Source organism: Anthonomus grandis, chromosome 7 (genome assembly GCF_022605725.1).
Source record: "Anthonomus grandis grandis chromosome 7, icAntGran1.3, whole genome shotgun sequence".
NCBI classification, from domain to species: domain Eukaryota; kingdom Metazoa; phylum Arthropoda; class Insecta; order Coleoptera; family Curculionidae; genus Anthonomus; species Anthonomus grandis.
In genome coordinates this window covers 29,889,558-29,911,691 of record NC_065552.1, presented here as the reverse complement: position 1 = coordinate 29,911,691, position 22,134 = coordinate 29,889,558, and the positions used below count along the sequence as shown (strand labels likewise).

The window sequence follows — 22,134 nt, the reverse complement described above, 5'->3', positions numbered from 1 at the left end:
TCAACTGCTAAGCTATTTATATAATTTTTCATTTCTTTTTCGTTAAATTGATAATTTTATTTGGTTTTTCAAAATAGCCCAAACAAACATTGAAAAACAATAGATTTTTTATTTCTTTACCTGTCATTATCCAGGCAATTAAAATTTAATAAATAATTAATTAATTATGGGCGGTGTTTTTGCCTATCTTTCAATTTCATTTAAAGTTATAAATACCATTAAATACACACATCAAAATGGTCCAGGGGACAAAGTTCACCCTTGTTGTTAAAAACTGCTGTTTGGTATGCTCCTAATTAAATTGTCAATATCGTTTTGCTCAATTTGTACCCAGTGATCTTGCACACAGTTCAGCAACTCTTCCCTTGTCTGGAACACTATTGCTTGATTTAAAATATGCTTTTTCGACATATACTAAATGTGCTCGACAGGATTTAAGTCAGGGGATTGCGCAGGCCATGGAAATACATGAATGTGTTACTGCTCCTAAAGATTTCTAGCGGTTCTTGCAACATGTGGACTTGCATAAGTACATACAAAATTTTCAACACAGATGCCTTCTCTCTTTTCTAGAAACTCTCTTTAACCATAAAAAAAGATTTGCATCCAAAAACTCCTTAAATTTAAAGTACATTAATTTAATGGGAAACGGTAAAAAAATCTTTTAAATGTAAACCCATTTATTATAAAAAAGTACTGTTAAGCCAGTAGATGGAAAGGAATCTTTCTTAAAATAGACCTCCGTTTGATCTCCTATTAAATTAATCCGACAAACATGTAATTATGTAAATATTGAATTCAATTTTAACTCATCTAGGCTATTATCAGTTTTACCGTTAAATGTGACTATTTTTCCCGCGTTGGCGGTTTATAAAAAATTGTTTATACATAGATTTTTTTTCCAAAAAGCCTAATCCAATTTCCCTGCCTTAAAAATATTTAATGCTTAATATTTTTAAATATTACGTGTAAGTCAATAAACATTTCATAATACGCCATAAATTCTATATCCAATGGAGATAAGCTGAGAACCCCGCCCTCTGAAACCAAAAAAATTAATGTAATTAGAGTACGGAACGAAAAACAACAACGGTCTATTTTAATCGTTTAATTAAGTTATCAAAAGCTGGGTAGCTGCTGCCTGTCGTTAATCCTCTGATACAGATCCCGTCCGTTTATCTAATCTAAATTACACCCTTTACTTACCGAATTTAACTACCTTACAATTTACGAAATTTACGTTTGGAAAAAGCTTTTGTGGGTTTTTTAAACATGGGCGGAGAGGATCTTTTTTTCGGCTAAATATTTTAGAGTTTTCAATTGGGTTTAGCTGCTCAACATTTTTTGTTTACATGATGGTTTAAAGGGCTCTTGATTTATAATATCAATTCTATTGTGCGTGTTTTCTTGAAGATCTATTAATTTGCAAGGAGCTTGTCATCCCGTAAACCACCAAAGGGTCAAGACTAAATCATGATAGTAAGATGTTTAGGTCATATTTATACCATCTATCGAATGTTGAGAGAAGAGTATCTAGTCAGCCGAAGATCTTGGAGATATTAACCTGAAACCAGAGAATGTCTTATTCACCATAAGGAACGATTTTAATTATATATACATTTACCAAGGATACGGGTTTGGAGAGCACGTGGCACAAGATTTGGACATCGGTCAGCTCTGCATCGCTGATAAAGTAAGATCCTAATTGATAATAACTCCATAGATCGGTATAAAGCCATCAACAACCAAAATTCTACGAAAATTCAACTAACAGAGACTGAAACTGATACTTTATTAAGAAGAATATTTAAATTCCTTAAAGAATTGCTAATACAAGAATCATTTGATAGTAAGATCCAAAAGAATTGAAAAGAAAAGAATCAGATCAAAACATTGTTAGTCAAATAGGTGTATTGAGAGTTTAGGGTGTGTTGTGATATTGCTTGAGCATATTGAATGTTTTTTGAACATGGATGGAGAGGATTTTTTCAGCTTAATATTTTAGAGCTTTCAATTGGGTTTAGCGGCTCAACATTTTTTGTTTACATGATGGTAAAGGGCCCTTGTTTGTGAATATCAATTCTATTATTCATGTTTTCCTCTAAATCTATTAATTTGCAAGATTGCCTCAGAGCTCGTCATTCCGTAAACCCCCTAAGAGTCCATTGTAACAATTATTACCGTAGACGGGATACTTGCATTTATTTATATGTATTATAAAAGGAACTATGAATTGTGAACAATACTTCATCACCGCATACCTCCGTATTAAAAATAGAAGCCAAGTATTGTCGCCATTGCTTATTAAAACTTCAATATCCTTGGTCAGCCATTTAGCTTTATGTCGAGTCTGTTCAATATAAAATATCGAATCCAGTTAGTAAAGTGAAAGTTTCTGTTTGAGAGCCTAAAAGAGCATGCAAATACGTGCTTATGCCTAGATGAACAAAGTGTCCTCAAAGACAAACAAGGATATTAAAACCTAATAGCAAGATAGCTAATGAAATAATTAACTATGAGTCTACCAAATGGGCATTATTTGTTCTTGTAACTATGCAATCGCCCGGTGCAGTAATGATTCAAAAAGGCGAAGTAACCCTTACTGCCACATGTGCAAATGGATTGAGGCTAGCCTGAGACAAAGGGAAGTCAGTTCGATCTTAAGAAAAGCCACAGTGTCAGTGAAAGAGGCTATACTCGAGTAGTCTATAGAAGTGAGTGTTTTCTTATTACATGACGTATTGGGCAATCGTCTTAGATGACGTACTTATAGAAGAGAAATAAAAGAATTCTTGAGCTTCATAGACTACTTGGTTATATAGTCAACAGCATAAATTATGTTCCAGAAAGAACATAGGATGCACTGAACATAATTGGCAAGTGGCGCAAGAATGAAGAATTATTGCTAAACTCCCTTAAAACCACAATAATTCCTTTCCTAAAGTACAATTAACTACAACCGTTCTCGAAAGAAGTTAAGTACCTTGGAGTCATTTTTGACCAAAGAATGATCTAGGCACACCAACCAGGCCATACTTAAATCAAAAACTGCTCTTGGCAGATGCGGGAGACTGTGCGGCAGAAAATACAAAATAGTAGTAAAAAGCTGGCTGTACAATATAGTAGGAAGACCCATGTTATCATCCTATGGTTCAAACAGCTGGGAAGGAACAACACAACTCGAAGCAATCAGGCAACTATAGGGAGTCCAAAGGCTAGAATGCTTCTGCATCATCCGAGCCATGAGAACAACTCTTCCACCGGAAATGTGCTGCTGGATCCACATCTTCAAAGTAAATGAGCCTAAGTAAATCAGGAAATGAGCTGCAAAATAGAAGATAAAGAAGTCAAGTCAATCTATGATATGTCATCAGACAAGATGATTCTAAAATTAAGAAACAGACAAATTAGCCAGGAAAAGTTCAAGTCACAAATTAATAGTGCCCGAAGTAATTCTGTGGAATTGCGGCAATATATCAGGCTTATACGCTAAGGGTATATCAAGAGCGATGTCAACGACACAACCTGATAGGCTGAGCCCACTACATCTCGTAATAGGGGCTGATGCAATATCAGGGAAAAAGGCTACTATCGAATGACGCAACGATCATAACGAAAGTTGGACAAATACTCTATTCGACAAGATAGAGGACCTTGGGCGTATGGCACTTAGAACGGACAAAACCAAGTTCTAGACAAACCCTTAAACGTAATCAAAGAAGGCAACGGACCACTGAGAACAGAAGATACTGCGACCACACGATCAATGATCGGGGTAGCAGTGGCAGTGCTAGAGGATGGACAACAGGGCAGGTAACTCACGCTGAACCTGGGCCTGGAACCAACAGACTTACGGATATAAAAGGAATCCAGACCTGTTTCCAATTGATGAGAGAAGAGGTGCCAAGGAGTCGATCCTTCGAAATCTTTACAGGAGACCAGGCAGAAGCAAACGCTTTAGGACAGTTTGATACTAGGTCTAAGACTGTACAAAACTGCTGGGAAGATCTCGCGGACCTAGCCAAAGATCAAAACAGGCCAGAGATAATCCAAGCACAGAACATCGCAGCCATGGCGCTGCAAGAAGGGCAACCCAACTTGCAATGAAGGGGGGCAGCAATAAATTCATAGACCCAGAACCAACATGCTGAGTAAGCGATAAAACCTGGAAAAGTGATATCAGAAAAGAGTAAATCTATGGGGCACAATAGGACTGCAATAGAGCAGAGCGCAGTGCAGGAAGCCACCAAGTGGTACCACTCAGCGGGAAAGTTTTAGTGCACACTACCGGGGGTTTAAGAATTACCGGTGCTCATAAAGAATTTCATCGCCGACAAAAAAAAATAGGCTAAGGATAAAGTCAAAAACTGGGTCATGAGAGAGACTTTTGTTCCACAACGGAGGGTAGTAAGGATAATGGTTATGATTATTTCCAATGCAAACGAAAGAGACACCTGACGACCTTAAAAATTACAGACAATAACCTAAGCAGACTCTGTCATGTTGAATAAGAAACCACTGGACCTTGATGGTGTCACTAGGCTTAGGTTTAAGAGCTTGGGAGACCACAAGCAAAACAAAGCAGATACATGCAGAAGCTACTCTTTTGGAGTCTAGTCAAAAAGAAGATGGTAGATAGAGACCTCTAGAGAGAACACAGTTGGCTGGTGCTTCAATAAATATTTACTAGTTGCGGTAGCGTAGAACTCGTCTGTAAAGTCAACTCCATTTCTTTAATCTAATTTAAGTTTCTCTTTACTTTTATATTGAGTGAGCATTTCGCGATGTATTTGTCAGAAACAAAGATGGGTTTAGCAAAACTGCTTATTATTAGGCCTCCAAATCATATGCTTGCAAAATTTAGCGACAGGCTTCATTTTCAGATGTCCAATTTTTTAAGGTGCATCGTGCGATTGATTATGAGCTTACGAAGTTTCAAATGAACAGTTTCAGTTGCTCTCAATTGCCTCAGTTTAAGTACAATAAATTGGGCAGATTTGTAGGCAAAAAAACTGTTTCATTAAGGGGATGTATTATACTTACCATAGCCAAAATCTGAGAATTAGAGTTTGATTACCAATCTCCAACCATCCTCCATACGCACCAGATTTAGCCCCAAGCGACTTCTTTTTGTTCCCTAAACTAAAAATTTCTGGAAATTCCTAAACAGGTTTGCCTATTTGCTAAACAATTTTTTTTAGAAAGAAAAAAAAGCCGCGATTACCATTTGGACACAGGCTTAAGAGATGACAGCATCGTTAGCATCAAGAAGAAGACTATGTATAAAAATAAAAATAAATTAAAAAAAATTCTCTCTCGTGCATGCCTTGCTCAAAAAGAGATGCAGAGGAGTTAAACCAAGTAGAATCCAGTATTTAAAGACAATTAGTTTCGTTGGATCAAGTTGTTGAGAAACTGTACTACATGACATCACGTAGCCATAGGCCAGAGCATCTGGTTCAAGTTCATGTCACAGGATTTTCCATGTATTCTGCAACAATATCAGTGCCATTACCTTTGCTCACTTTATTGTTTTCTCCTATATATGGTTTATTAGCAATTCTAGTTGTTACGGCTATACGAAAACTCCCAAAAGGCAATTTTCCGCCTTTATTTTAATAACACCGGAATTGACAGTAAAAAGAGTCATTCCGATGCAATTCATCTCTCGTGCTTCCGAGCGAGCGGCGAGGGCCCTTCACTTCACTCTTCTCTCCTCTACTTTTTACCATTCAATGCTGTCCCTTTCCCTAAACTTGATTTAAAAGTTGCTGCCGCACGAACAACGTTACCACCACACGGGCGTAGATTTGGTTTTTTATGCATTTAAATCGTAATAAAACATACTTTATTAACTGCGAAATATAAAACAACTGAGACTGGATAATGTTGAACCATGACGATAAGTTTCATTATACAACCAGCGACGTGATTTTATCACAAAATATTAGGATGTGGACTGAGAACAATCCAAATTGGGCAGTAGAATGGAAAAGACAGTATTCTTTTAAAATAAATGATTTGTGTAGTATAAAATAGACGGTCTGTTTTTTATGGAAACCTAAACCCGGAAACTTATATTTACAATTGGATGGGGCACGAATTCATAATTGATTGTTAGAATTTGGCTTAATGAAAATTTTCCCAATACCTTGGAAAGAACATTGGAACAAACATTTCTTTGGTTCATTGGCCACCGCGGTCCCCAGACCTTACATCGCTCGATTTTTATTTATAGAGTACCTTGGAAAGGAAAGTATACGTCAAAAGACTTCAAACACGAGAAAAACGTAATACTGCTAAAAAATGTGTTATTACTGAGCTATTATAGAGTTTGTATTTACGATAAAGATTTTAATAAATTTCTGATACCTAATATGGGACGGCCCGACAAATGGGTCTAATTAACGATTTTCATTAAAATGAATACCATTTTATTGGGATACCCTGTACACTGGAGGGATAAAAATTTGCACAGGAGTGTTTTTGGTGTTGCTGATCAAGATTCCGTTGTATTTTTTTTCCTAAAAAATTCCCTACTATGTTTTTCTAAAATTTGACCCCTTTTAAAGCCCCATAAGTATGACCCTACGAGTAGAACTAATTTGGCATATGCCCAAAAAGTGTCTGTCAAGCCCTATCAAAATTTTTTTTGTTAAAAATAAGGCTAAAAAACAAATATTTTATAGGAGGAAGGCATTATATTCACCGGATTTTGATGTAGTAGATTTAGTAGAATTAACTCAATATTTAATTAATGCTGACTAAATTAAGATTTGATCGAATCCTCACCCTCTAAAAAGTGATTCATTTAAATCCACTGAATAAAGTCATAATTTATTTTCGAAACAGCTTTATAGCCCCTGAGGTGTGTATCGTCGCCTAATACTCTCTGTGTGTGTAATAAACATCTTAAATACACTAAGGAGCTTCAATAAAAGTATTTATTATGGTGCGGATTAAATGAGGTAGAGGCTTGTAAAATGATAGTTATGTATGTTTTATCATCAGGGCTTCTCATAGGCGGAACCAAACTTCTTAGAGAGAGTTTTTTAGGAAGTAGTAATTTTAATTTTTACGAATTTGCGACTATGAAATAATTTAACGGGCAAATTATTTTATAAATCAAAATATGGTTCTTTGTCTACTTTTTGTTCAAAGCATCACATTCTCACTTTTCATTACTTCTCTCGACTTCCGTTATCCTTCTCACAGTCAACTGATTCTTTGTCTTAGACCACTTTCCTGCCTCTAGCCGGTATCACCTGAACTCGGTTAAGACCAGATGGTGTTTCTAGAAATAGAAGAACCCTACTTTTACAATGAAAGTAAGAAACGTAATCCCTTTCTCGATTATGTAATTGCCATAGACCAAAGGATAGACTGGTTTGAAGGCATGTAGAGGGCACAAGTGGGTTTGATTCCAGAGGGAACTCAGGCAATCGTGGATCTAGAAGAACAGCTTCTTCAGAAATATCAGTTATCCTTACCTTCCCCCGTACGACCAATTACATCTTCCTATAAGTAAAGATCGGTGTTGAAACGCAGATTTTTTCGAACTAAGAGAGCCTCACCTTCCGGCCCTTTCCAATCCCGTTTTGTTTCTTGAAATAGAGCTACATCCTGTCAATGATCAACTAAGGGTGAAACAACTTTACTGCAACTAACTAATACGATCTATTAATTCCCCTGCTAATACTGAAATGTTGTTGGTCTCAGCTTGTTTCAGCATTGGTATGTCTCCTTCTGAAACTTCATAGTCGCCCAAATGTAAGGCTTGAGTTTTAGCGACAACATCGTATGCAGTGGGTGTTCTAGAATTTGGTTCACCTCCTCATTGAATCTGTATTCACCAGATTTTAAAGCTTAATTCTCGAAGAGATCTTCATCTACTTAGTTAGCGCTGTGTAATTGATAGAGTAGTTAAAGAGAATTGGTTTGACATTGATTGGAAAAGTACTTGACATTTGTCGACGTTCATTTTCAGATTGTTTGTATTGCACCACGTAATTAAAGTATCTAGATCTTTTTGAAGGGTGAGACAGTCGTCAGAAGAGTCAATAAGGAGGAGAAGCTTGAGGTCATCGGCATACAATAATACCATTGAATTAAGCTTCCCTCACACATCATCGATAAAGATCACTTTTCTGTGGATATGCTAAGCAATTTCTTACAAAATATTCTTATTCTGAGCGGACCAAAATACAACTCCAGCACAAAGACAGGCGATTTGCAAGGACAGACTATCTGTTGAATACATTTAAAAAAACGTCAATTAATCCAATTATCCAGTGCAATTGAAACATGTCTCAGAAAAAAGAGGAATGAGGATGGAAAATATACAGCTGGTTAAGTAAGGCAAGCAAATTTTTTAGACCAGCTTATTCGAAGTGACATGGGATTCCATTTCCTTAGTAAAATTGCGAGTTCACCTGCTTATTGGAAGCACGAAAAGACAAAATTACTATGTATGATTCGTCAATTTGGAATCCCTACACTTTTCTTTACGGTATCAGCAGCAGAAACAGCATGGCCATTGATTGAATTGATCAAGACATTAACAAAAGTTGTTGATCAAAAAGACATTACTCTAGAGGAGGCTGCCAGTATCCCTTACTTAGAAAAAACTCGCTTGATTAGAACTGATCCGATAACTTGTGACAGATACTTTGATTATCGGTTCAAACTGCTATTCAAGCATATGAAGAGTCAAAATGGACCCTTTAAACTAAATCCCATAAAACATCATTATTGGATCGCGGATCGCCTCATGTACATGGATATTGTGGTTATCCAATGCCCCAAATCACCGATCCCTGAGGAACGCCGGACTTTAAGAGATAATCGCTTGACAAAACGTCATTTACACATATAAACTGAGATCGTCTTGAAAGTCATGATTCTAAAAGCTTAAGGAGATGATTAGGGAAACCAAAAGACTCCAGTTTAGCCAACAAAATATCATGATCCAATGTAGCGATCCAATGAACGTCCTTTGTGAAAGCCATGTTGATGCGGGGAAATCTAATTTTTTACTTGATGAATGATTCTATTATGATTAAGAATTTCCAAGCATTTAGCGAAGTTGTTATTTTCTTATCGGAAACATAAGATAAGGGGCCATCACAAGGGTAAACGTCCCTGAATCCTCTCCTAAAATTGGATTCACTTCACTTCATGGATTGAGCAATAAGTTCAATATTTCGTTACCTCAACGTGATTATGTATACTTGTGGGTGTCGTGAAACAGGCCACCTATATGTCTTAATTTACGCGTAGAAATGAAAGCTTCTCCGAAAATTGCCTAATGATAAGGTTACCATTATAATTTACCCCGTAAATTAAATAATAATATACATTGCCCTGATGGTCGGCATAAATATGCATCCAATATAAACCAATAACAGTGGAAGGAAATAAAAGAAAAAGAAATAAAAAACTCCAAGGGAAATTATGACATTTTAATGCAGAGTCCGTCGTACGTCTCCGGGAGCTCTCGCTGCACGGGGGCATATTCAAATGATCGCGGCAACTTAAGTAGCCATAAAGATTGCAGACGCGTACGCTTAGGCTGTGATATAAAGAAAACAGACCTGTTTATACATATTATTACAGGGGCGTGTCTCCAACACGTTTTACTTGTGCACTTATCATGCACACAGTCCCTTATTCGATTTGTCTTTGGTTTTCGAAATTTCACGAATATCGCGGTATTTTTAAAGGTTCATAAAATTGGAACTATTTAATACGTTTGCCATAGAACGTGATACAAGCCATATTTACATCGTTCAAAGTATCCAAAAATGACCAGTCCACGCTACATAATGATGCATAAAGAGAGGGAAAATCAGTTCTAAAGTTATAGGATTTACATGAACTACTTCTTGCAAAATTACTGAGTCCTATACTACCATGCTCCAATCAAAAATCATTGCCAGTGCAGGATGATGAGTATCCTCAACCTATGAGTTGTTTTTGTCATGAGTTACCAGTCCATATATGTTAGAAAACATAAGATCCAACCTACGTTTGTTAGCATTCAATACAGAGTTCAATTGCTTCAAGTCTTCAAATGGTTTCAAGCTTCGAGCCTTGTTATCAGATTGATCAGTATCAAAAGATGGTACATTAAAATCACCCATTGCAAGAACATTTCTGTAACCATTAAGCCTTTGGGAAAACAAATCTATATATTGTTTAAAGCTAAGTTAGCTAGATGCTAGCTAGTTATTTGAGATGGAGTGTAAATAACAAAAATGTATACTATAACATGATCATTAAAGTAACACTTACAACCTACTATGTCAATTAAGTTAGATATGGAGAAAAAGCTACTAACATCAATAATCTCGGTTTTTAAGAAGAAGCGAAGTGCCCCACCACCCCTCGATAGACCGATTGCATCAAATCTTCGCTCACATATGTATACATTATAACTGTCAGGGAAAAGTTCACTGCTACTTACATCATCAGACAACCGTGTTGCTACTAAACCGATGACGTCAAACTCAGCAAGGCAAACCTAAGGATATAGCTTCGGAGTCCGCGAACATTCTGGAAATAACAAGGAGCCTGCTTTGACGTTCGAATTTCATCTTTGGGGACTTAGGGGCTCTCATTAAAGCCTATTTCCGCTGATACTTGAAAGGTGAAGGTGTGCCATCAACTATGTTATTGCTTATTAAAAATGTCCACCTCTTGGTAGACCTAACTCATTATTTATGTTCTGTAAAGAATCCGTATGTTTCTTGAAATCAAATCTATCGGGTTAATAGGTACGTATGTACTTTGGCCAAAAAGAACTATCGTACATGATATCATTTTTATCCATATTACTACCAAAAAAAATTTCAACCTGTGATCTTCCGTGGGTATCTCCTTCACAAAGATGTCGTCGCTTTCAAAATCCTCCCTTTTACCCATTAGTTTGACAATGCTTAAACTTAGATTAAATTGTAGGTTTCACTGTACAATTGTAGTTGTATCTTTTCTAAATAAAGATTTATTCATTCATTTCAGGTGATCTTCCGTCCCTTCAGTACCGACCACCAGGATGTTAAGCGTGCCGGCGCCCACCGCCACGGCGCCCCCTTTGGGGGATCCGGTAGCAGCCCATACGGCGATTCCACCTCAAGCCGCTTTTGCGCCCCCCGACACCGATCAAGCACAATTCGAAGCTGACAAAAGGGCTGTTTATAAGTAAGTATAGTTTTCTCAATACATTCAATTTGTGAATAATCCGATTTTTTTAGGCATCCGCTCTTTCCTCTTTTGGCACTTCTCTTTGAACGCTGTGAACTGGCCACTCAATCTTCCGAACCCCAATCCAGTGATGCTTTTAACATGGACATTCAAGCGTTCGTGCAACACCAGGAACGAGATCGGAAACCGTTTCTGGCTAACGAGCCCGAAATTGATGGACTGGTGAGTAGAGTTCTAATTTACTAAAATTTACCGGAATAATATTTTAAATAATAATGATGGACTAAATAGTTGAGAGGTTTGTTGTCGGAGCAACCGAAAGAAACAGCTCTACTAATGTAGTAATTTTAATTTCTAACATGTTTAAATTTTTGTGGGTTGTTTATTAAAATAATAAGCTAAAATTCTCAACATTTATTTAATCTTTGAGTATCAAATAAATAGAAAAACCAGTTATGTTTTTGTATTACATATATCCACAAATCCTTCTCAGGCAGCCTAGAGATATTACATCTTGCCTGCATATAGCACAATAAAGCAGAACGGTTTTTTCCGTGATTTATGGGTTTTGGAGGTAGGTTACCACTCTTATCATGGATGGCTCTAGATCGGGTTGATCCTTGACATTAAAATCATAATCATAGATCATAGAAAATCATAATTATAGATAGTGAATCTATCTCCTTTCTTGGGTTAACGTATGTTTTTTCTCAATTTATAGTGATTCAGCTTTGTTATTATTTTTCCTAATGTTTACCTTCTACTTGGGAGTAAAATCTTTTCGTAGTGTTTTATTTTGGCATCGGTGTTTTATCATGGCTCATCATTAGTAATGTTTAGCATCATTACTAATGATGAGTGGGAATTATCTTGTGAAATTGTAACCTACCAGGTTCGATTATCGACCGTCTTGATTGTTTTCCTGAAGGGCTCTGATGAGTGAAACACCTTCTTAAAAAGCCGAGAGTCGGCCATATTTTAAGGTAATAATTTATTTTAAAAGTAATGAACTTAAATAAATGATGTGTGTCCTTGGTGCAACTAGAGACTGGTATAAACGATACTTACAGAACTCCTATGGGATTTCACACCCAAGCTAGATTATGAAAGTAATCATTATCAACAGGAAACATTGCCCACAGCACAGCTTTACCTTTAGGACTTGGACTTGCTAGTTTTAATGGCTTTTGCTGCAAGGCTATCTGCCAGCACGATTTGGAGATTCGGGAAAACCGTCGGGTATGTACCCTGTTCCCCGAATCGATATTTTCACAATTTTTTTAATACTGAAATCCACGGTGACGCTTCCCCTACGATGCATCCGACATCATCCGGCCTGGCTACCGGCGTGAACAGGTTCAGCTACCACTGGCAAAGGGCAGAAGACAGGAAAGGGTCTGGGAAAGAAATCCAAAGGATCGGAAAGGAAAGAATGACCACGTGTTGACTGGGTGAAGGATAACGCGGAAGTGGGCTTTACCTTTAATAAATGTTCGCCCTAAGGGTGTCATAAGACCGGATAAAAACACAAGAAACACTTAACATGAAACATCACAATCTGTTTACAGGATTTACCCGTTTAGATCCAGCGACCTTAATTTATATTTTGAACCATAATACTTAGATGGCGCTCCAGATACTCACTCCGAAACAAGTAAAAGAATGAAAATTCTGATTGCGGAATAATGCTATTCCTTTATCAAAAACTCTATCGGACTGTATATATTTCACAACTGTCATATAAAAGCTTTTTGATTATATACTCAATAAATAATTATCGTAACCTCTATGTGCAATAAAATATCAAGTGATCTCAAAGCTGAATTTAAAAAAACGCAAATTGGTGGTATGATGTGACGAATTTGTGTTTGAATTACGTTCCATACCTGAAGGTTTCTGGTTATTGTGATTGATAAAGAGTTGCTTTAATACCAAATAATTGGTCAGTCACTGTCGCAAACAATATATTTTTACGTTTTCGACATATTTACATCACATCAAATACAGATATTCCAAATACAGATTGCCAATCAGGATTATTTGAACGTCATTTTCATCTCTCTCCTTTAAACTTCCAAGTTGGTCCCTTGGAATAGTGTTTGATACTGTACCTTCTGATGATTCTGTTTCACTGAGAATGGCGGTCTTCGGAAAATCGTTCTACTGCAAAGTTTTCAATAGGTATATTAAGTGAGAAACAATTATAAAAAAAATTGTATCATTCTAAGATTTTAACTTTGTCATGAAATTAGTACTGAGAGCACATCCAGACCAAGAAGGTGAGTGAAGGATGACGAGACAAAGTAAGTATAGGGCTAAAATAAATGATACAAAAAAACTCCAGATACAAACATTTATTATGAACTTATGACAACATATGGTGAAAGTTAGGAGATCGTTTGGTGTTGCTTTCGTAGCGAAACTGTATACCGTGTCTATAACAAGTATATCCCAGACTCCCTCAGGATTTCCAGATGACCAGAAAGGTTCCCCACCCTAAGGTTTTCTTTTCTGTGGATGGAAATTGCCCTCATAGCGTCCTCTTCTTCTATAGTTATATTGCGTGGTATTAGGAGTAAAAGAGCTTCCATGTTCATCGTTCTGGTTGATTTCATGGCCCCTGTGATGCATAGGCATGCGAGTCATTGTAGTCTATAAAGTTTCAGTATGGCTTTCTTCTGCTCGATTTTTCTCCACCATACCAGAACCCTATACAGTACGGTGGAATCTATTAAGACTTCTTGATCCACTTTTATATTGCCAACCAAAGTTTTTCTTGGCCAAGAAGTGATTCAAGGTGCGTTTTCCAGATGAGTTTTCTATTCAAGACGAGACCCAGATATTTCACCCCTCGTTGCAAGTTGTTGATCACCCTTTTTCTTGGTAAATGGTACAATGGTCGTTTTTGCCGTGTTTATAAATGAACTCTCCATATAGGGCATCATTCACATGTGGTGTTCGGGGCATCTTACATCCCTTCTGCAATCGTCCCTGCGTGCAGTCGTCCCAATCAAATTATTACGAAAATATCGTCCGCATAACCGATTGTGCCCTCTTCGGTTAAGAAATTTGATCAGATCATCTACCAATAGACTATAAATAAGGAGATAGTACCTCGCCCTGGAGGCATACCTTAACTGCAGATGCACTGAGATCCGTGGATCGAACGAAGTGAGTCTCTAAATGACGTTTAGTTCAGCATATAGCTGATCTATTTAACTATCGCCGGATTAGATTGGATTCTAAGGAAATACGAAGCTCCAAACATGCAGTCAGCAAAGTCAGTTCTAATAGCAAGGTCCATTGTCTCATTGAAAGTATCTGTGTGCCATTCGCCCTCTTGAATGTGCCTCTCGGATTTGTGCCCTCTTTTGAACAGGCTTTGTGCAGCTTGGCTGTAGCTGGGACGTCCTTAAGATCCTTACAGAAAAGCCTCCATGATTTCCGCTTGGATTTTCTTAACTTTCTTAACTTGTTTCGCTGTGCAGTTTCTGCAAATTTCTGTTTCACCAAGATAATACCATCTTCGTGGAGATTTTAATTAGCACCACAGCAGTGTTTCCATCCATAAATTCTGTAAGAGGCAAATAATTAATATCCGTGTTCATGATAAGCGAAGCCCTTGGCTGAGTCATAAATTAACTGAGTGTTTTGTACATTGAGGCCTCGTATACGGCCTCTTGATATAAGAGGTATAATAAGTCTAGAAGCAATACTAAAAAAAGTTGAATTTCATTGTAGTATAAGTATTATTATAACTTTAAATGAAATATAAGAATTAAACAGTAGTATAAGCACATAAAATTTGATTTATTAGTAGCTAAAAACTAGTAACATTGTTCTTTTTTGGGTTAAAAATGTAGAATCTTATAACAATAAGTCGTTTTGCAAGCAAGCTTTATTACATTCGTTTATTTGAAACAAACTGCTGCTGAGAGATATCGGTTGTTGGTTCAATTTTATGATAAATATGCTCCAAACAAAAAACCTAGTGAACGATGTTTTTCACGCTTCAAAAGAGGTGATTTTGATACGAAAGACAAAGATCGTGCAGGTAAGCTAAAATAGTTTGAAGTTGGTGGAACGATTACTGGTGGACCCGTCAACAGTTGATCAAATTGAACAGAGCATTGAAAGAAAATTATCTAAGGTGCACCCAAAGACTCGAAAAACGATTTCAACACGACAATTCTTCAGACTCTGTTTATTATTTATTGCCTAGATTTATTTGTCACTAAGGATATATATTAAAGCGAAATATTAGGAAGACCATGCCGCAAAGTTCATACCCTCTTGCATTGCTTCATTTACCACTCAATAAGTATTAAATTACATTATATCAATACATGATAATGTTGTTATTAATCTTAGAGTAGTTCATGTTCCCCAGACGCTCTACTGCCTCTCAAACACTAAAAAGCTCAATACCAAAATCTAAGATAACATGCGACCGAGATTTTAGAACTAAAATTTCTAAAATCGAGAACCCTTCAGAATGCACAATACCAACTTGAATGCATCGCGCTTTTTTTTAAGCTATATTCATATGCATACAAATATTAATAAAAATTCTCATGATACAAATAAATAACACCGAATAACCGTAGTATCAGGCATCATCTTGATGTAATAAAAATAGGTAATCACTCTATATAAAACTGTTAACTCCATAATGCTTTAACTAGCATGAAACAACTATTTAAAAAAAGTATGATACATATATCCTTATCCGTTTTTCAATTCTGCTATAAATATAATAGCTATGGCTTATCAACGATTTAATCAAGGTTCCATGAGAATCGAACCTGCCAAAGTAACTTGACACTTTGAAAACATATCCTCTTTCTAAGTGGTATCGCCGCTCATTTAAAGTCGTAAAAGGCGAGATAAGATCAAGAATACAAGAGAAAAGGGTGATTATGGTTATGTTTATACGCCCAACTTTTATCTTCCTAGACCGGTTTCATCCGTTAATTTCTCTCATAATCTATGGGAATACGAAAAGGAAATGGGCATTAAATTAATTATTTTAAAATAAAACAGGATACATTAATTTTATAGTTAAAAAAGGACAATTCAAGGTGCAACCAATCCTGTGATAACTTTATTAATTTTGATAGATTTTGCTGCTGTAATTTTTTGGAATACGCATATAGGATAGGTAAAACCTTTATTTTTAGAAAATGTGATTTTGACAATTCCATTTAAGTGTATCTGTAGATTTGCAATATTCTAGAATCTCTGAAAGGTGCCTCAATAAAAATCGTACAATATTATACGAATATATAGTACGAATTTGTTTAAATAAAATGTAATATTGTAGTACTTTTATTTAGAAACATAAACATATTCATAATCTTATATTATTTTAAAAATACCATTTTGTTTGTTAAAATTATTTTTGGGAGACGTTAATCTGGAAATTATAAATGATGTTTGTTACCGAAATACATTGCACCAATATGGTTGCGGTTTTATGGTAGATACACCTACGGGAGAAAGAAGTGGTCAAGCAACCTCCTACTTAGATCATTTCTTTTTTTAAATTAATTATGAGTAAACAGAGATTTATTGTAAATTGTATATTGGCAATATAAATGTAATTTGATTTATTCATTACCATTACTTTATAATTTAGTTTTGAGTAGTTACTAATTTTTTTCTGTATTAACTTTTAGATGATTAAGGCCATTCAGGTACTCAGGATACACCTATTAGAATTGGAAAAGGTCCAGGAACTTTGTAAGGATTTTTGCAATAGATATATTACCTGTTTGAAAGGGAAAATGCAATCTGAAAATTTGCTTAGGTCTGACTATCCTCAGGGTAAGCAAAATGTAAAACCAGTAGTTGATCATTTATACTTAGTTAGGAACTTTGTAGATATTTTAGGAAATAGCATAATGAACAACAGCATAGAGTCCAACAATAACAGCATGATGTCGCACGGAAATTCAGAAAGCGGCTCAGCCTCCAATAGTCCAGTACAATATTCCATTAGTCCACATGTAAGTTGTAATTTTTAAATATTTATTACGGTTTTTATTCAATATAACTTATCAAGATAAAATAACCTTGGGTTGCCTGATCAAGTAAATACAAGAAGATTTAATAAATTCCATCTTTACGAAAGACAGCAAAATCTTAATTTTATTAAACACAAATTATTACCAAACCAAAATTTGAATATTTACGGTTAAATGTAACCCTAAATAAGTAAATATATAATTACCAAATAATTCTAAATTCGGTTTTGAAACGGCGTGGCGTTGACGTTCAACATGTTCTATTAGATTTTAATTAACCGTAGTGACTAGAGCTGTCTATCTTACGCTAGTATAATGAACTTTTATGATGAAGTTTTGGAAGAAACCACTATTGAGAAGAACTTATTTGGCTCCAAAGGTTTTTAATTAAAAATAGTTGAAACTAAAGTGAGTAAACAGGCTGCCAATATAACTGCCTTATTTTGTATTTATAAAAAAAATGCCCATCTTATGAACTTTATTGAAATAATTTAGCTAGAAAATAACATTAACGTACACATAACGTAACAGCTAGGAGCTAATATATGCAATAAATTCATTTGAAAATCAGGATTTTTTGCATCACCAATATACAGGGTCTATCAAAAAGTAGGTTTGACATCAAAGCCTTTCTTTTGTAAACCTAATTTTAGATTATGCGCCAAATTTAAGGCATAATTCGTGTTTTTATGAAAAATTACATTGCTTATTGAGAAAAAAATTATATTAGGCGCCAACCATTAACTTCTTATATCGACAATATTCTAATTGACTTTCACCAATATAAAATAGTAATTTTTTAATTCGTCTCATTTTGTATTTAATGCTAATTTTTTCCAATTTTCTTATTATATAGCTATAATTATAAATAACCATAACTAAATAAATACTGTCTCTGGATCTCATACTATATCCAGATATTGCATCTTCTTAAGTTCAATTTTTTAAAATTAGAAAGGTCATTCGAACATTGCTTTATGCATGTTCGTCAACAAGGCGTACAGCAAAGATAGCGCGTAAAGTATAAGAGGTAGAGCAAAAAGTACGGTTTAGGTACGTTTTATGCGTGTCTTACATAAATCTTAAAAAGTAAATAGTTTAGGTATTTCACACAAAATGAAAGTATTTCGCGGATAAGTTTAATAGATAAAATTAGTCCGGGTTTCATTTCATTTTCTTTAAAATCTTGAAATATTGCTTATTTAATGTTTTTATATTATTTTACAAACACTGTAATACAAAAATGACAAATAATAATAATAATAAATCGCCTTTCATTAAATACCACAAAATACATATTTTTACAAAAAGAAAACTATTTACTTATTGTATACAACAAGAATTTCTTTGGTATAAGTGCAGGCAGTGACGAAGTCTAGCTGCAGTAGCTATTCTACTCAACCACTGAAGCACAATGTAAATAAATTAATAATATCCATTCTGGCAAAACTATCAGGTAATGCGTTGTATAATTTAATGGCATTATAAACAAAACTCCTTGTAAATAAAGCTGTCTGGTGACGTGGTATAGTAAAATAATTCATGATACGAAGGCTTCGTGTATGTGCAATGCTTCTTAAAATAAATTTATTCTTTAGAACACACGAGATGTTGGCATTCAATAGTTTATAAAGAAAATTATCCATGTGAAATTTTCTACGCTCTTTCATTCTGAGCCAACCCAATTGTTTAATTTTATTACTGAAATGATCATACCTCCTCAAGTCAAAAATAAATCTTGTGCATGAGTTTTGAACTTTCTATTCAATAGTTTGTGTCCATATCTAAACAACGTTCATATATAAAGTAGCAGTAATGAAATAAAAATAACGCAGAATGCTACGCTTTCTGAGTACTTTACATTACATCTGTTTTAAATCTTAAGTGTCCAACCAAATACCCAAATTTTTTGCAATCTCAACGACAGGATACATTAATACCATTAATATGTATATTCAACTGCTCCCTTATTATTTTCACCCTGGCCTTGGCCAAATATTAGCACGGAAGATTTTTCCGCATTAAGTTTTAAATTAGGTTGGCTAGACAATTCACTCACAATATCTAGATCCTCTGTTATCAAATTATTGACATGTAACATGTTGTCCGATTCACAACTCAAATATAATCGAGTGCCGTCAGGATAGACCTGTATTTTACAATGTTTAACTGAGTGCAAGATACTTGAGGTGTAAATTAAAAATAAAAGAGGGCCCAGTATACACTACCCTGAGGAACACCAGATAAAATAGACATTGAATTGGACATTTCATCATTGCAGTCGACTGACAGTTGCAATAATCACTGCCAGTCTTTAACAGGTATCTTAGGCTAACTGTGGTACAAATTTCGTATGTCTAGGTTCAATCCGTAGTTAGGTATAATTCTTTCACGAACCTTCTAAAAGACCAATCACAAAAAAAATTATTACCTGGCAACGCCGCATGCAAATTTTAAAAATGTCCTATTAAAGTAATGCTACAGTCCCGATCATTTTGTGAAATAATGTAAGGACATTCCATTTAAAAAAAATACATATTTTATAAATTTTTTTGCGGCCCACTCTGTATAGGTAAAAGTTTTCGACAACTCAACTTTGCTATAGTATAGCTTATACGCTACCTTTGCCGTACGTCTTGTTGGTCAATAAAAAACACAATACAGTCACAATAATTAAAAAAGATATTTGTGCCCTCTTTGTTTTGATTCGGTAAATTGTCATAATAGAATATTCCTGTAAAGTTGTCTGAAAATCTGCAACTTTTTATCATCAAGAAGTCCAATGAGAGCATTTCCAACATGTTTTAAGTTGAATGTGGGACGATCGTTTTCTTACCATTTAAAATGTTTAAAATATACAAGGGATTCCATTTAACAAATGTAAATTTTTCACATTTTCTCAAAAACGCGATGTTAATTTTTTTCTGTTTTCACTGTTTCTGTTACCCGACCCTGTATCTTTAATATTAATGAAGATAACACTAGTGCTGACTTAATTAAATCTTTAAAGTTAGTTTCAAATGTTCAATGAATTCTGCCACTATCAATAAGGAGCTGAATTCAAGTCCACAGTGTTACAGGTTCTAACAACTTCATTACAAAAAATGATTATCATGCCCTTGTGGAGGCACATGTTCGCTATGGGATTTGCTTCTAGGGATCATGTGCTCACTATCTCTTTAATACAGTATTTTATTCTGCAAAAAAGAGCAATTAGAGCCCTTTGTGGAGTAAGGTGTCGTGTAACTTGTCGCCATCTTTTTGTGCAAAATAGAATATTGACCCTTTGTTGCTTGTATATGCTGGAAACAATAACTATGATCTTCGGAAAGCACAAGCAGGAAATTGTAGGAGGCATTTCGTTTAAAACTCGTCTTACATACACCCTTCGGTTGCTCATTCCACCTTCCCATCCCGTTTTATTTACATGGGTAAAAAATGTTCAATCACCTACCTTCCTCTTCGAATAAGAAAACCTAAGTCTTATATTAGATTTAAAAAGCATTTAAAAAGATTGTTAGTTACTAAGGCATATTATCCATTAGACAGAGTTTTTTAATGATGTTTTGTCCTGATTATCAAAATGTATGTGTGATTTGACAAAAATTATTGAAACTCTATTTTGCTTTCTGATATCTACTAGTCCTAAGTTTTACTGACTTAGATTTAATAAGGTTTGTCAATAACTGTTTGGGACAATAAAGCCACTATTTGAATTTTAATCGGAGACACCTTGTATACTTCTGCACGTCTTATTAAATATTAATCTATATGTAAAATGTAGTGGCTGTATACAAATTCTGTGAAAAAAAATCGCTTCTATTAGGCAATGGTTCCTCAACAACCCCCACCCCTAGACCGACCGCCGGGTACTCCAGGGATAGAGCAGCCTCCTTACTCTCTTCCTCACTATGGCGGACCCACTCCTCCTCTTCAGCAGACGACGGGGCTGCCAGCGCAACCATCACCTGTGCCTCCCGTGGCAGAAAGTTTGGTCGTGCATGGATCTACCCCTCTTTCTCAAATTGGTAATTTTATATTTGCTATATTTAATAATGTTTTTATGTACATGTGATTATTTGAACATAATTATATAGCATTATGTTCAATATCTTGGTTTATACAGAGAGTTTGCAAAGGTGAGTCATTATTTCAACTGCTTGTAGGACTCGTCAGAAAAAGTTGATACACCAAAAATCACCTTTTTCAAAGTTAGGTCATAATAAAAGAGTTTTGAAAAAATAACAATGTAAATTGTTACCGTTTTTTGTTTATTGCCCCGTTTATCAACGTCGGTATTATTCTATGATTTTCAGTACGAATCCTTGGTTCGATCAGCTGTAACAGTCTTTTAATAGTGCGTATTTCATTTATCTGATTATTTTGTGTGAATAAATGGTTCATGTTTACGAAAACAATGAACACTGGACATATAACTACTTATAAAGGGTGCCAACAAAATGCAGCTGCAGCATGCAGGTTTGGGAAAAGGTATCTTTTAAGAAATAATCCGGTGCCACGTATGTTTGTAAATTTATTTAGGCTAAATTTACAAACATAGTTTGTTAGACTTCGTGACACAGGGTATTTAAATGAACAACGTGGAGGCAACGCTGGCAGAGCTGCTCAAACTGAAATCTAACAAATTGAGGAAGAAAATTTAGAAATGGTTGAAGACAAGCCAACTAAACCAACAGTACTAAAGGCATAGCAGCTTCAGTTGAAGTTTCTCATAGTAAAGTGTGGAAGGCTATACGACAAGAACAGTATTATCCTTATCATTATCAACGGGTACCAGCTATACAACCTGAAGATCATCCTAGAAGATTTTACGAAATTCATTTTGTATACTCACGAGGCCACAATTACATAAATGGAGTGAAAAATTTCCACAACAATCATGTTT

At 35.3% G+C, this 22,134-nt stretch overlaps 1 protein-coding gene across 1 annotated transcript in view; it reads left to right on the top strand.

The window, feature by feature from the left end:
• LOC126738973 (homeobox protein Meis3-like) overlaps positions 1-22,134 on the top strand; it is a 96,965-nt gene that overhangs the window by 50,338 nt on the left and 24,493 nt on the right. Inside the window, exons 2-6 of the mRNA XM_050444485.1 lie at positions 11,020-11,199; positions 11,253-11,424; positions 16,881-17,028; positions 17,086-17,210; positions 21,055-21,256. Coding sequence (XP_050300442.1) covers positions 11,054-11,199; positions 11,253-11,424; positions 16,881-17,028; positions 17,086-17,210; positions 21,055-21,256 — 793 coding nt within the window. The 5' untranslated portion in view covers positions 11,020-11,053. The remainder of the gene's footprint in view (positions 1-11,019; positions 11,200-11,252; positions 11,425-16,880; positions 17,029-17,085; positions 17,211-21,054; positions 21,257-22,134) is intronic.